The 15,617-nt window shown below is 29.1% G+C and overlaps 8 protein-coding genes across 8 annotated transcripts, besides 2 other annotated features; 6 read left to right on the plus strand and 2 right to left on the minus strand.

Moving 5' to 3' along the window:
- Positions 1-394: 394 nt before the first annotated feature.
- TVAGG3_0848540 (uncharacterized protein) lies at positions 395-1,264 on the plus strand (the record flags this gene model as incomplete). Its single annotated transcript, XM_001325172.2, has 1 exon — positions 614-1,018. The coding sequence occupies one exon, from the start codon at positions 614-616 to the stop codon at positions 1,016-1,018; it is 405 nt and encodes a 134-aa protein (XP_001325207.1).
- A 2,040-nt stretch (positions 1,265-3,304) lies between these two features.
- Positions 3,305-5,733: a mobile genetic element.
- Positions 3,743-4,507, minus strand: TVAGG3_0848560 (uncharacterized protein; the record flags this gene model as incomplete). Its single annotated transcript, XM_051249143.1, has 1 exon — positions 3,743-4,507. The coding sequence occupies one exon, from the start codon at positions 4,505-4,507 to the stop codon at positions 3,743-3,745; it is 765 nt and encodes a 254-aa protein (XP_051084618.1).
- Positions 5,734-5,957: 224 nt separating the features above from the next.
- TVAGG3_0848570 (uncharacterized protein) lies at positions 5,958-6,173 on the minus strand (the record flags this gene model as incomplete). Its single annotated transcript, XM_001288246.1, has 1 exon — positions 5,958-6,173. The coding sequence occupies one exon, from the start codon at positions 6,171-6,173 to the stop codon at positions 5,958-5,960; it is 216 nt and encodes a 71-aa protein (XP_001288247.1).
- Positions 6,174-6,242: 69 nt separating this feature from the next.
- On the plus strand, positions 6,243-6,876 carry TVAGG3_0848580 (uncharacterized protein; the record flags this gene model as incomplete). Its single annotated transcript, XM_051249144.1, has 1 exon — positions 6,243-6,876. A coding segment is annotated over one exon (634 nt), but the record flags the coding sequence as incomplete, so codon positions are not given.
- Positions 6,877-7,306: 430 nt separating this feature from the next.
- Positions 7,307-15,617: part of a mobile genetic element that runs on past the window's edge.
- Positions 8,775-9,114, plus strand: TVAGG3_0848600 (uncharacterized protein; the record flags this gene model as incomplete). The annotated part of the gene is made up of 1 exon (XM_051249145.1): positions 8,775-9,114. A coding segment is annotated over one exon (340 nt), but the record flags the coding sequence as incomplete, so codon positions are not given.
- On the plus strand, positions 11,805-12,801 carry TVAGG3_0848610 (uncharacterized protein; the record flags this gene model as incomplete). The annotated part of the gene is made up of 1 exon (XM_051249146.1): positions 11,805-12,801. A coding segment is annotated over one exon (997 nt), but the record flags the coding sequence as incomplete, so codon positions are not given.
- On the plus strand, positions 12,936-13,904 carry TVAGG3_0848620 (keratin-associated protein family; the record flags this gene model as incomplete). The annotated part of the gene is made up of 1 exon (XM_001295330.1): positions 12,936-13,904. One exon carries the CDS (start codon positions 12,936-12,938, stop codon positions 13,902-13,904), a length of 969 nt encoding a protein of 322 aa, XP_001295331.1.
- On the plus strand, positions 14,642-15,115 carry TVAGG3_0848630 (Prim-pol domain family; the record flags this gene model as incomplete). The annotated part of the gene is made up of 1 exon (XM_051249147.1): positions 14,642-15,115. A coding segment is annotated over one exon (474 nt), but the record flags the coding sequence as incomplete, so codon positions are not given.

The raw sequence follows: 15,617 nt of genomic DNA on the forward strand, positions 1-15,617 counted from the left end.
TTTTCTAAAAATCTCAGAATATATTTACAATAGTAAATAAATAAGATATTTAAATTTATTTTTAAATGCTTTTTTTTATATGAAATTCTCAAAAGTTATATCAAAAGTCTGTTTTTTCTAAAATCTAATATCATAATCTATTTCTCATTTTAAGTACATCTTAATTCATTTTATTTTCTATATTTTTTCAATATTTTTGAGGGAATTGTGTTGCTTCCCCGACGATAAAATTGAGAGGTTTACACATTGACACTACTTAGCATGCAAAAAATTCAACGAAAAAATAATTATATTTTACATTTTTTTGAAGAATTCACAAAGTTGAGTTCAATTCACACGACATCTTTTTTTGCCTATCTCTGTTTTGGATAGAATATTTTGACAAGTTATGATTTTGGCAATTATACAACAATTGAAATTCAGATTTGGTCAAAATAAGAAAGAGCATGACATAACAGATCTGCTCTATAATAGAGACATTATTTTTGACCATTTAAATGTCAGATGGAGGAGAATAGATATTAGGGGCATCAATTTAGATGGAAAATTTAAAAGCTAAATTTGAGTTGGAGAAAATATTTACAGGCGTGTATCATCCTTGAAATCAAAAACAATGAGTAACTCAGATAGCAATACATGCATATTTCAAGTTAGTGGCAAAAAGATCCAAGAATTAAAACACAATGATCCAAATAATGAGAGCTCTCATGCGCAAGTAAGAAACACAACTTACAAGTATGATTCTTTCCAGAAAGGACGTTACCAAGAAGATGAAGTCAATTCCACTTATAAAACGACAGAAACAAATCAAAAAGAAAAATTCCATTATGATGGTAAAGAAGTTAAAAATAAATTACAAATTCAATCGAAAACAGACATGCTTAAAGCATTTTTGGAATTTGATCCTATTTTGAAAGCAAATAGTCAAGAACCACTTATTGCTCAAGAAGATATAAATATAATTGATAAGGCTACAGTGTTAATGTTGGAGAGAAATAAATTTATATTCAACGAATAACAGCAAATTTAATACTTCTTGTTTTTACGACAATTGATGCCGTTGTAATTATTTTTATTAATTTCCTAAGATATACTACCTATGCTCACATCATTTAGCAAATACTTCGAACTAAACTACTAACAATTTCCATGTTAAGCGTATTATACCAAACTGCAGAAGTATTCAAAATTCACAACAGGTTATGATCGTGGTTACTCAATTGTATATTTAATTTCTGATTAAACATTTTCTTTTATATTACAATTTTTTATTAATTTTTATTAGACCTGATTTTGGACTCATCTGCATCTGCTCTCAAAGTTTGCCTTGTTATTCAAAAGCTTACCAAGTTCCAAAACAGAATGTTTCCTGTTGAAGAAGTTAGAAAAAACAATTTCAAAGATGACTCAAATTTTTATGGAGTTCACTGCAGCTTTTAGGATTGATGCTGTTGGAATTCTAGACTTTCCCCATGAGACTGTTCAACATTGAACATCAAACGGATATTAGTGATATTTAGTATTTAATCCGCTTTCAATATTCAATTATTTCAATTTTGAGAAAATATTTGAATGAAGGCGTGCTTAATAAAAAACTATAAATAAGTGAGGGGAAATCTAAAATTTAAAAGAAAGATTTCCAAAAACGAATCGAAGACAAAGTTAATAACACTTATTTAAATAATATGGAAAATGAAAATTTCGATATTACGACCTGACCTTAATAGTAGTAGGATATGACGGGTTTAGTGACTTTTTTTGTTAAATCTATATATAGACGATGCATTAAAATATATTTATTTATAAATCATTAAAAAAATTAACATTAATTTTAAAATAATTTATTTTTTTATCTTTTATAAAATAATCTATATATATATATAGATGATGTCAGATATTCCATGATTAATTAAACATTGTTTAAATCCTGAATGGGTTAAACTTCAATTTAAAAATGAAGATTGTGAATTATTAAATGAATATGAAAGCCAAAATAAGCTAATGAGGTATAAATATAATGATAAAGAATATTTAATTTCATGGAATCAATGGAGTCATAATCAAAGACCTCATAAACGAGAAGAAGAAATTGAAAATAATGAAATGGAAATCATTGATGACATTAAAGAGGATGGAATTCCTAAATTTTGTAGAAAAACCTTTAGAACTAAGTTAGGAGCATATAAACGTAGAGTATTAAATCCTGAATATCTTAAACATCAATTTAAAAAGGAAGACTGTGAATTATTAAACGCTAATGAATATGAAAATGCTAAATCAAAACTGAGATATAAATATATTGGAAGTGATGAAAGGTGTAAAGATAAAGATAAAGTTTATTCAGTTTCATATAATAACTGGCACACGTTAGGGATAAGAAAACATTTAGGAGATTATGGGAAATGTTCTGAATTCTTTAAATCTAGTATATACGAGAGAGTAAAAGAAATCAGAAATAATTATTTTCATGAATAAAAAATAAACTTTAAAAAATAAACTTCTTACATTTTTGAATAATTTATTTTTTTAATTCGTAAGAAATGAGTGAATCAAAATTCGTGACTGTGAATCAATTAATGGATAAACTTTCACCAATTCTCACCCAGGTTAAACAAGTAGACGTTTATTTTGATGATTACATACAAAGTTTATTTTATAAAGGTAAGTTTAATATTAAACCTATTGCTTTTGCATTTGATGGTAAATTAATCGAAAATTCAAAAATTTGGGAATTAATTCCGGATATTGAATTTATAACAAATATTAAGGATAAATGGTTTAAACAACAAAACCACCTCACTAAAGTTCTTTGTAGATTAATGATTAAAACTGAGGAAAAAGAATTTAACGGGTTTAAATATCATCCATGTAAAATTTTAGAACTTGGTAACGAAAAACTTCAGAAAAAATTAAACGAAAGACTATCAAAGATAAAGTTGAAAGAGTAAATAAACTCGCTAAAGGTAATGGTAATGATGAAGATGAATTTGATGAGTTCAACATTGAACTTTAAGAAACTAATGATTATTTGAATTTATGAAATCAATTATTTGATTTATTCTTTCTTCAATCTCTTCTATTCTTTTTGTTAAATCATCTATTTTCATTAATGAGGTGATTCTTGATTGAGGAATAGATTTCAAACTAACCACTCCTTTTATTTTTGAAATTTTGAATCCATCAACTTTAAACATTTTATTCAATTTACACGTTGTCAATTCTTCAAATAATTTTTTATTATTAGCATAATAGTCATTAAATTCTTCAACAGATGAAAAAATTTTTATTTCAGTAATTGGTTTAAGGATGGGCACTCATAGGCTCCTGACAGCATAAAAATGTTATTATCTCACAATATAAAAGGAATCATAGGAATCTACAACTATATCTATATTGTTGGAAGACTTCTTAATGTATCATGCATATAAGTTATATCAATAACTCCATTATGTTATATGATTGTAATCATATTTTCGTTTCATGTTCAAAAACATTAAAATCATACTAACTATATGAGTATTATATTTAGGAAGCTGATATATAGATATGATAAAATGCTAGGTTTTGTGATTAAGAATATATACTTATCTTTTAGAAAATAATACTTTTATAAAAAATTATATCTTATATAATCTAAAAATTTTGGACAATTAAAAAACATTAATTAAAAATAGAAGGTGAAAGTGTTTATTCAAAGAAGGTGCAAGATTATGATGTTTTGAGGGTGAAATAAATTTAATAATTATTTATGTGATTTAAGAGTAATACGATCATCGGTAGCTTGAAGACCTCTCTTTATAGCTCTTAATGCCGCAAACTTTTTTTGAACTTGCTTTGAATTTTTGAATGCTTTGATTAAATCTTTTGTTGTATCATACATTCTGAAATATCTGTTCATCATTTCTGGCATTGTTGGTAAATTTAACCTGTATCTTATTGCTACAATCGTTTCAAACATACTTTCATTGAAATGCAATATTGTGACTGCCATCCTAATTGGCCAAGAAGCATGCCAATTAATATTTTTATTAGCAAGCATTGCTTTGATATGGTTTATCGATTCAACTACTTGAGTTGAATGAATCTTTTTTACCATATCAAAGATTTTTACGGTATCTTCGAGGAATTTTTTAAGTGTTTTTATAGCAGTTTTATTTTTTGCATATTTCCATGGTTTAATCATCTTGCATTTTTCAGGATCTGGACAAAATTTATGATTTCCGGCATAATGTTTAGCGGAATTCAACCATAAAAACTTCTTTGTTTTAATTGACATATGTGTGTCATTGAGAAGTTGCCTAAGCCAACGCAATAAATTCTTTGAAATGCTAGATAAGATTCTGAATTCTGGCAGTTTGAGCTTTTTCTGTATATTGTTAAGAAAATGTCCAGGATCTCTGTATTCTCTGATACCTTTGAACGTATTTTTGATTGTAGAAACAATTTTGACATCGCCATCATGCACAAAAAAATTTACACGTTTTTCATTATTCCAACGCTTCAGCATTCTTTTTAAGCCTTCAAATTCCATTTCATTTGATTTTCCGTTGAAATTACCTTTGAAATTTTTAAAAGATTTAGATATCACTTCCCAATCTACAATTTTTTTGAGTTTCTCTTCTACAAATTGTACATAGCAAAACATTGCATTTCTTCTCTGACTCCAAGAACCGTCAAACAAAAGTCCCGAACATTTTCTCATTCGAGATTTCCAATAATTAACAGATTCTCTGGCAACTTCTATGATAACACGACCAACCTTTTCTTGGACTCGATGAAATGTAGCTTCTGACGGAACTTTGATGTTATTCAGCATGAATTGAAATTCTGATTGGCAAAATGTAGCGCCGCTCAATAATACAGATAGCACAAATTCAACAGTGTTGACGACATATGGCTCTACCCTATTTTTCGCGCTTTGAACTAAGTTCTTTATACGCTTTGCAACTGCTTTTGTTCGCCGCGGCATGAAAAATGAAGAATAACTTGACGGTTTCTTGAACAAATGGTCGCACATTCAAATATTGTGATGTACGATCAGGATAAAAGAATGTTGTTGCCGTGAATTTAGAAAATAGCAAAATTTCAATTTACGCAATCGAGATATAACTTGATCGTTTGAGCGATAACCATGGCACCCATAGTATTAATGAAAGTACTCATACTTACAATTATTTTCTCCCATAGGAATATTGTTCAATATACTTCACCTATAGAGGAAATCTCGAAATAAAATCGAATTTTTTCAAAAATTACAAAAATCAATTTTTTACAAAGATGTTCGAAAAATAACATTATATACGCATCAAATCAAAGCATTATATGGAGCATTATAATTCTATATATGATTGTCCATCTTGCTGTTGTGCTATTTTTTTTAAACAATAATTTCATTGTTGAAATTAAATTTGCAATTTCAGTAAAAATTGCGACCCATCATTTTGAATATAATTGAATTAATACATTTATTGTAAGAATATTATATACCAAATATTAGACTTCCACATGAATCCTGGTATGATATTATAAGTATTGCAAAATTAGAAAAAAATATGCTCATGATATACTAAAATTCATGTTTCAAGGTTAACTTATAAATAAAATAAGTTCGAGAAATGCATCACTAAATATTTGAGCTTGTGCACTATAATGCTATATAATAGTCTTCACTGTTTTTAATATATTGACTTTGCTAGACTTGATTTTTTTCATCACCCTAATGAGTGCCCATCCTTAAGAAAGCTGCGGGTTGGGTTTATAAAAAGATTATTAAACCCGTTGCAAACTTTTTGGCACCAGTAGCGAAAACGGCAGGAACTATCATAGGTGGAGTATTAGGTACTAAAGCAGGTAATCCGGCGATGGGAGCACAAGCAGGTAACGCAGTTGGTGGAATAGCTGAAGGAATACTTAATAAAATAGGGGGTAGATAGTGGAAAAATAAATAAATATTATTTTTATCTTAGTATCGGTTGAAGTCTTTGATAAACTTTTTCTCCTTTATTTAAAACTTCTCTTATTGGGGCAGCTTTTGGTGTTATTGATTCAGCAACGTCACTAATTGCTTCTTTATTCTTAAATATCCAATTTGCCCCCTTCTTCAATGTTTCCCAAACTTTACTCGCTCCTCTTTTTACTTTATTCCACAGTTTCTTAAATATACCTGCAGCCATAGTTGATTATTTCATTAAAATTAAAAATTCATTTTCATCTTTTAATTCTGATTTTTTATTTATTAATAAATGACGACTAACTATTTGGTGCCAAACACTAAACCGATTAATGGAAATGTGTTTCATTCATTCGAAAAGATAAATGAAATATTCGCAAAGAATGACGGTAGAAGATATTATAGAGAACTTGAAAGTTCATGCTATGACTCTGATGCTCCATATTTTGATGATAAACAAACTCATTTAAGAATTACAAATCCGGCTCATGATGTGAACCAATTAGGTGACACATATATTAAACGCAAAGTTAAAGCAACTCTAGTTTCAAATAAAGCTTTCACATGTGATGCCGCTTTTAAATGCATGCGTTTATTCGTTGGTTACAAATCATCAAATCAAAGCTTTAAACAATTAGAAGTAGAAACCGAAAGAGGTGATGCCGGTTATCTTCAGATGGATTGCGCCCGTGAATCTTTCGCATTTGCAACATATAAACCAAAATCAGAAAGGAAAGTTAAAAAGTTTGTTCATTCGTTATATAATAATGTTCAAAAATATGATAACTCAGTATGTGGTAAATATATTGACCCTTCAGAAGTTTTCAAGAAAGCAAATGAAGAAGTTGATGTCACTTTTGATATGATTATTCCGGTAAATGATTTGTTAGCATTTCAGGCGTTCGATGATTATCCTAAATCATTTGGTGATATCATTCTTAAATATTATGTTTTCAGGGATACTTTAGTATTTTGTCAGGTTGACCCGTTAAGAGTTGCTGATTTACAAAATTACGTTTATGAAAAGATAACTGATGAAAATTATGAAAAGATTATGAATCATGTTTATAAATATGATCGCAAATTCCAACAAATCGGACTTCCTGCCAAATTAATTACAAGCTTAGCCGCTACATCTGCTGACGCAACAGTTGATGACGTTATTATTTCATGCACAAAGATGGAAGTTTTAGAGGATAAATGCATTACACCAGGATACGTTTAATTGAAGAATCAGTTAAAGCAATACCACGTTTATTCAGTAAGGAAGATCCATTCATGATTCCAGCTCAACATATTGACGTTCGTTCACTAAATGGAGGTTGCATCACTCCTGAAGGTATTAGCTCAGATTTCTCATACGCTCTTCATAATGTTACAGATGTTGTGTTAGCATTTCCGAAGAATGCAATGCAAAGAACGGTTTTAGAAAATCCAATGCTTCGAGGTCTTCAGGTCACTATAGATTCCAGAAACTTCCCCGATCAAGCGATGACCACAGTGGGTGACATATTCTTTACACGTATGCTTCAAGCTTCTGATTTAGATGGAGTGAATGAATGCACAGAAGAATACGAGGACTCATTAACTAGACCACTGAATGCAGATAATGGCACGCCATTAGCTAGAACATGGAAAGACCAAACTTCATTCTTATGCACTATTCCAGTTCAACGTGATGGAGCGGGTATATTCTTTGATGGACTAGAAACTTTCAACTCACAAGTTACAGTACAAGTGAAAGCTTATCCAATCATTCAGGGTGAAAATGACACTTACTGTTCAAAGGTGACAAATCCTCCTCAGGTTTGGTTTACTAGGACTACATATTGGACATGGACACCGGAAGAAGGTTTGAAATATCATCCAACAGGTACACCACCACAGTATAGAAGTTCATATGATGAAATATTGATGAATAGAAATGTTTAAAATTATAAATTTATTTTTGATTAAATGGATTTAAATTCATACACTCCTTATGAAGAATTAGCAGGAGTATATAATACATACATAGATGATATGATTAATGAAGCATTGAGTGATAATAGAAATGCTCTATCTAAGGAAAAATTAATGAAAATTCCATATTCTGAATGTTACTTAAATTCAATCACTGCAGCAATTGGTAAACAGAATAAAGGTAAAACATTAACGATATTAAAACAAATTATCATTATTGCTAAACACTTCACCCCATTCACATGTGTTAATTTATATCAACCGTTCAGGTTCACCTTCAGATGATACATTTGAATCTTTAAAGCATTTAATCAAAATTCCAATTATTTATTTATCACAAGAAGAAGCAGAAGATTATTTAAAAAACTTTTTAATGTATAAAGAATTATATAATACATCAAGAAGCAAGGATTAGAGGATAAAATTATTGATAAACAACGGGATGAATTATTTGAAACACTTTCTATTTCAAATTTTGATAGAGAATTTTTGCATTCACTCATTTTTCTAGATGATGCAGTGAAATCAAAACTAATAACAAATGAGAAATCATAATTTAATCAGTTATTAACTCAATGTCGACACATTCAGTGTTCATTCTTTATGGCTGTTCAATACTTCAAAGCATTAAGCACAAACATTAAATCAAATCTATCAACCCTTTTCATTTTCAGTGGACTTAGTCGTCAACAGTTGAACGTTATGCTTTATCAAGTGAATTTACCAATGAGCATTAATGAACTTTACACACAATATCAGCAATTAGGTGAACATGGAAAAATAATAGTTGATTTAAATAAAGGAGGTGTTAAATTTGATTAACTTTTTATAATTAATTTTTATTTTTTATTTATAATTAAACATGACAGAAATAGCAAATCTTCTACAGGTTCCATTAAAACAAGGAACAAACAAAAAGGGTGCATATAATAGAACTATGAAAGTTCCTGATGGAATGAAAGAATTAGTTCATATTGTTGCTGGTCTTCAAAAAGATGTTAAACAAATGAGAAACGTTTTAACATTACCAGAAGCTCAAGCATATGCCAAACGTCATGGTCCAAATTGGGAAGCACACGAAGCAGACATTACGGGTCCAAATGGAAAACCTGATGGTATAAATGAAGTTTTCGTTACTGATGGTCAAGGTAATATTAAAGTCATAAATGGTTATAAATTAACTATAACTGATTATCCTAAACGTAAAGCATATAATGAACGTTATCCTATGCAATTTGATGAAAATGGAAAAGCTGTTAAACAATACATTGGAGAAGGTGAAAATGGTCCAATTAATTCATACCGTTATAATCCATATTCTTATTTCAATGAAGAATTAAATGCTATTGAAGAGGGATCAGATGGATTACCACGATATTCTAACCAGTTTGATGGTCAATATGCAAATATTAGACCTGAAATTTCAGCTAAGAAATTCTTTAAAGTTGCTTTATTCGATCCAGTTTTCGCAAATGTTAAAGATGAACTTAAACAGCAATTCCAACCAACTATAGTAGCAAGAATTGCATCAGGTGCTTTATCTCAAGCATTCAAAGATTTAATTAAGAAACCATTATATCAGCAACGAGGTTTAACTTATGATTTAGTTAAGGAATCAGATAAAAGAAAATTTGAGAAATCAGATGATTATAAGAATGCAATTAATGAATATATTAGGTCTATTAATTACAATGAACCAGCTAAAAATCAACTTCATGAACAAATACAGGGAATAATAGATTCAAAACTTCCAGCAAAATAAAAGTTTAAATATATTTTTTATTCGATTATAAATGAGAAGACGTTTCACTAGTCAAAAGAACACTAACGCAAAAGCAGAGATTACGGTTGGTTATAACGTAAATGATGATAAATCACGAATTATTCAAAATGTTAAAGTTAATGTTAGCCCTGAATTAACAAGGTCAGCAACTCAACCAAATTTATTAACTCGTGACTTACCGAAAAAGGAGGAGGAGCAAAATAAAGAAGATGGAGACTCAATCATTTTATCTGAACCCGGTAAAGAACCTGCTGAAATTCCCACTTATCCAACATACCCCCACCTCTTTCATCAAACATCGAGAACCCATATAAAATAGACATTAATTCTGAATTAATGAAAATTTACCGTGATATAATAATTAATAATTATGATTCAATAATAAATTTAATTGACCAATCCGGTTTAATTATTTTACCTTATGAATCATTAATTCACATTATCGCCATTCTTTGTGATGTTCAAGATTCAGACGTTAAGATTCAATTTTTCATAGATGATGAGGTTTCATGCTGCGGAACAGTTGCAAAAATAAATCCTATAAAGGATATTAGCACAATTAAGATATCAAAGAACGGAACAACAACTGAACTTCATTTAACATATAATGATATTTATAATAAAATAGTTGATGAATATAAAATATCACTTGAAAAATTCTTTGTTAAGGCTATTTAATATTCAAGCATTAACATTATCGAATAATAATCCTTTGAATCATAATCAATAATAATTGACCTTTCACCAGTTTCTATCGTTTGTTTTATTTCTTTTTGTTCCCCACTATCCGGATCGGTCATTGTAATCGTTTTTGTTATAGTATCAGCTTTATCTTTAACTTCAATCTTTTTTCCATCGGGATATTTAAACCAAAATTCCAAAAATTCGATATTGTCAATCTGTTCATATTTTAATCTATCAATTACATTTTTAATACCATCTGAAAATCTTATGAAATGGTCATTATATGGTTTGATTGAACTAAATTTGAATGAAGTGAAATATAACCTGTTGATGAATATGACACTGACTCATATTTTCTGAAAACACTAAAATTTATAACATGAATGAATTTCTTATTCGTTGAATTTATGAATTCTTGAGGTAATCTTATTCTAGTTTTATTTATCACTGGAAAATAACGCTTTACCATATTTTTAATCGTAATAAAAAATGTCAATTATCAATATTATTTCGAATAATAACTGTGAATTAAATTTAACAGTTAGCGGAATTTATAATGTTACTCTCGTTTCTGTGAGTGGTAAATTTAATCCCATTCTTTTAGACCCTTCAGATTATATATCATTTATTAAAGATGACCATGAAAAAACGTATGATATGTATATAAATAATGTGATAGCGAAATAATTAACATGATTTTAAGTTATTTAAATAATCATTTATCGTATGGTATGAAGAAAAATTTAAATCAAAACCCGATAAACTTTTTGAACTTGATGAAATAAATAACCTTATTAAATTTCCGCTGAAAATTAAATTTTGTACTCCTCATCTTCGTTCATTGTTGGGGATATTAAATTTTGAAAAAGAAAAGATGTTGGGGATGTTTTGTATTCTGACACTGGTTCCAATTTCATTTTAATCAAATGTGATAAAGTTAATACCCCAATGAGATTTTCACATCAAACATTAGACCCTAACTCTTACCCATCAATACAAAACATTTTATCCATCAACTTAAACACATTTCTTTATCATATCCGTTTCAATTATCCGGGAATTCATTTATTCTTCATTCAAAAGATTTATCAAATATTAAATTGAGAATAACTGACCTATTTGATTGTGATTTAGAATTTATGAATGAAATATTATGGCAATTTCAAATAGAAAATAGCTGATGAGATAACGGATTAAATATTTATTTTTAAATCGTAATAAATGATTAAACAACAGCAACTTAAGGCGCAAAGCGCCCAGGTCCTTCAGACCATTACATACGCCATATATGCATATAATTCAAAGACGGCAGAACAAACGCAAAGGTTGAAATATGGAGATTTGGAGATAGTATTGAAAAATGACCATTTCGAATTCGTTTGCAAAGGTGGTGCAGTGATATCAAATATAAAAGAAATTTTATTTATGAATTCTAAAATTAAAGGTATAACGAATGATATAACATCAATTCCACCAGAAGAACAGAGATATTACGCATTAAATGCATTTCCTAAAGTTTTGAAGATTGGAAGATTTAATTTAAATGAGGAATTCATAGAAGGTTTCCTAAATGACATAATGAAGAAGGTGGATAAGGAATATGTTGATGAAAAAGATAATGAAATTAAAGAAAAGGTTGAAGGGTATCATGAATGGACATTGGAGACTTTTAAAGTTAAAGCTGATACAGAATGGGTTTCAGGATGTTTAGACCTTAAAGCAGATAAAACTTATGTTAATACTGAGTTAATGAAGAAAGCAGATTTAGTTTATGTAAATACCGAGTTAAACAAGAAGGCAAATTTAGTTTATGTTGATGAAAAAGATAATGAAATTAAAGAAAAGGTTGAATGGTATCATGAATGGACATTGGAGACTTTTAAAGTTAAAGCTGATACAAAATGGGTTTCAGGATGTTTAGACCTTAAAGCAGATAAAACATATGTTAACAATGAATTAAATAAGAAGGCAGATAAAACATATGTTAACAATGAGTTAGAGAAGAAAGCAGATAAGGAAAAAGTTATTTCATTCATTAATACTGAGTTAGCAAAGAAAGCTGATATATCATTTGTTAATGAAGAAATAAAACAATCAGAGGTCTATTTTACTCCACCATTTTTAAATTTTATGAAATCATCAGATAAAACCTTTGATATAGATTCTTTTGAATGGATATGTTTCGATGGAGTGACCACGTATTTATTTTATACAGCTGGAGTGCTTTATTATTTTAAAACAAATGATTTTAAAAACTATGAATCATTTACTCCATCTGTTTTGAATCCTGATACACGAAAGCCAATCATTAATCCAAGAATTTTATATGTTGAATATAATAACGGTAAATTTATGGGAATGATAACGGTTGGAGATGATTTTTGCCCTTGTAATTCATTCGATTGTATCCAATGGTTCAAATGTAATTTAAATCAAGATGCTAAATTTAAATATCCAAATAATCCTATTAGATGTGTTAATAATAAATGGGTACTAATTTATGAAGTCAATCAAATTTTCATTAGTGAGGATGGGATAAATTATTATATGTTTAGTATGATGTCATCAGATTTGAAAATTGATTATACAAGTAAATGGTATTACATTAACAGCATGTATTTTATCCTACAGAATGATAAAATTTATAGATCATATTCAATACCACAAGGTCGTTTTGAACAATTTTTTCAAGCCGATGGAGACATTGAAGCTTTATGTTATGCTTCAAATGTTTGTGTTCTTGTTTCAGGTGGTATGGTCTATTCATATCCTGTAAGTTATAACAGACATATTTATTTATCACAGGATTTATCAAATTGGGAATTGGTTTATTCATTCACTCCAAAACTTACTCGAAATTATAGATTTACTAATTTATTTTATATTGATGGGTATTTCATTGCGTTAGGATGTGGTGATTTAGTAAATATCAGTAGTGATGGAAGAAACTGGTCTGAAATCACAAAATTTCAAGATGTTAGAAAAGCAATTTTCAAAAATAATACGTTAATATTGATAACAAGACCAGTTTTAAATACTCACCCAAATTCAATATTATATAATAAATTCAATATTCATAATGGATTAAATACAATTCTTGAGATGATTTACCCCATTGGTTCAATATATACATCAATGAATTCAACAAATCCAGCTGATGTATTCGGTTTCGGTACATGGCAACAAATAACCGATCGTTTCCTCTATTGTGCTAATAGTTCAAAACAAACCGGTGGAAGTAAAAAGATTACGGGAGAAAATTTACCTGCGCACACTCATACAGGAACGACAAACTTTTCTGGCGACCATAGCCGCTCATTAAGAGACCACCCATTATACAACTCAGACTATAAAGCTGGCTATGACGTTTTATCTCCATCTTATAACAATTCAGCAAAAAAGACTTTTCGACCAACTGAACTAGGAGGAAATCATGTCCATACTTTCACAACAAATCCAACAGGCTCGGGTGAAGATTACATGCCACCTTATATGACAGTTTATGCATGGTTTCGCGTTCAATGAACGCTCAATGTTTGTTTCACAAACTTTAGAACGGCATAATTTAAATTTTTATTTTAGTATAAATGAAGATTCTACCATATGGTGTTATTGGAAGAGATAAAGATGGAAACCCAATATTTGATCCAAAGTTAAAATTAAAGTTACTGAAACCAAAACAGAACGAAAAAGAGAAAAAATGAGAAAATGAGAAAATGAGAAAATGAGAAAGAAAAAAATTTAAATTATGCAATTTTATTTTTATCATAAATGACAAAAATAATTAAACCAACTATTTCTAAATTAATGATACCAATGAAATCATTTCATGGAGTACTTATCCCAGGTTCTTCACAATTAGCCGGGGCAAGTGTTGTGGCTCAAGGTGGAACATTAGCGAATCCATTCAAATTAACTAAAGATGAACTTAATAAAATTTACACCAAAAATATATTTTATCGTTAATGGTTTCAGTGTCACCACGTCACCATGTCACCACGTCACCATGTCACCAGGTTAATTAACTTCTCTTAAAATTACTGACAACATGACATTTAGACAACTAGCCCGGAAATAAATGTTTTCGTTTATGATTTCGTTAATGGTTTCAGTGTCACCACGTCACCATGTCACCAGGTTAATTAACTTCTCTTAAAATTACTGACAACATGACATTTAGACAACATCAACAAAGGAAATTTGATGCAGTCCAAAAATAAAGTTAGTTTTAAAATTATTTTTATTTTTTTATTCCTATATAAATGACAGCAACAAACAACAACAGCAACTATATCGTTTCTGATGAAAAAGTTATTGATTCATTAGCTGAGGAATTAGTTGTGGCAGAAACTAAAACCCTCAACGAAAGAATTGGTGAAAACAAGATTGATTTACATAACTACCTCAAACACGATGGAGGAAGAGGAAGGAAAACTGGTATGGCTTTATTAGTAAATAAAATTTCAAATTTAACGATTATAGATGTTGATATCAATAAATCATACAATGATGAACTTAAAGAAACAGTTAGAAAAGATATTTTATCAAAACTTTCGGATAAAGATGTTATCGTTAAAACCGCTTCAGGAGGTCTTCACATTTATTGCAACACTAATTTCTTCTATGCAGTTTCGAACAGAATGATTAAATGCTATTCTTGCAATGATTATGATATTGACATAATGACTTCTATGGATGATTCAAAGCGTTCTTTAGTGGTTATGGCTGATTCAAGAGTTCGCAAGAATGCAACAGAACCAATCAAAAACATACTCATTCATTCGTGGAAGTTATGACTCGACCATAACCAGAACAGTGAATGATATATTAAATGATTTGAATATTAAGGTAAGAGTTGAACAAAAGAATGAAGAAATAAAGACTATCATGAATGAAAACAAAGATGTAAACATTGACGATAAACTAGCTCAAAGCATAGTTGATGGCATCAGTGATTTTGAAGTACATAATGACGGTGGAAACATGAATTTAGAAAAAGAAGTTACATTATTCACACTGTTTCAAGCTATTAATTCGTTACCTAATCATTTAATTAATGAAGCCTACGATAACGTTTATAACTTCTGCAGTTTAACAGAAAATGCAAAAAGTAATTTTGAAAAAGCACGTAGTAGATATGCACATTTAAACTTCTCCATTTGTTTTAGTGAAGATTCTAAAACTATATCAAAAGGAATATTATGATGAATACGTTTTGCCTTTATTATGTAAGCCAAA

The sequence above is a fragment of the Trichomonas vaginalis genome, chromosome VI, assembly GCF_026262505.1.
Source record: "Trichomonas vaginalis G3 chromosome VI, whole genome shotgun sequence".
Classification (NCBI taxonomy): domain Eukaryota; phylum Parabasalia; order Trichomonadida; family Trichomonadidae; genus Trichomonas; species Trichomonas vaginalis.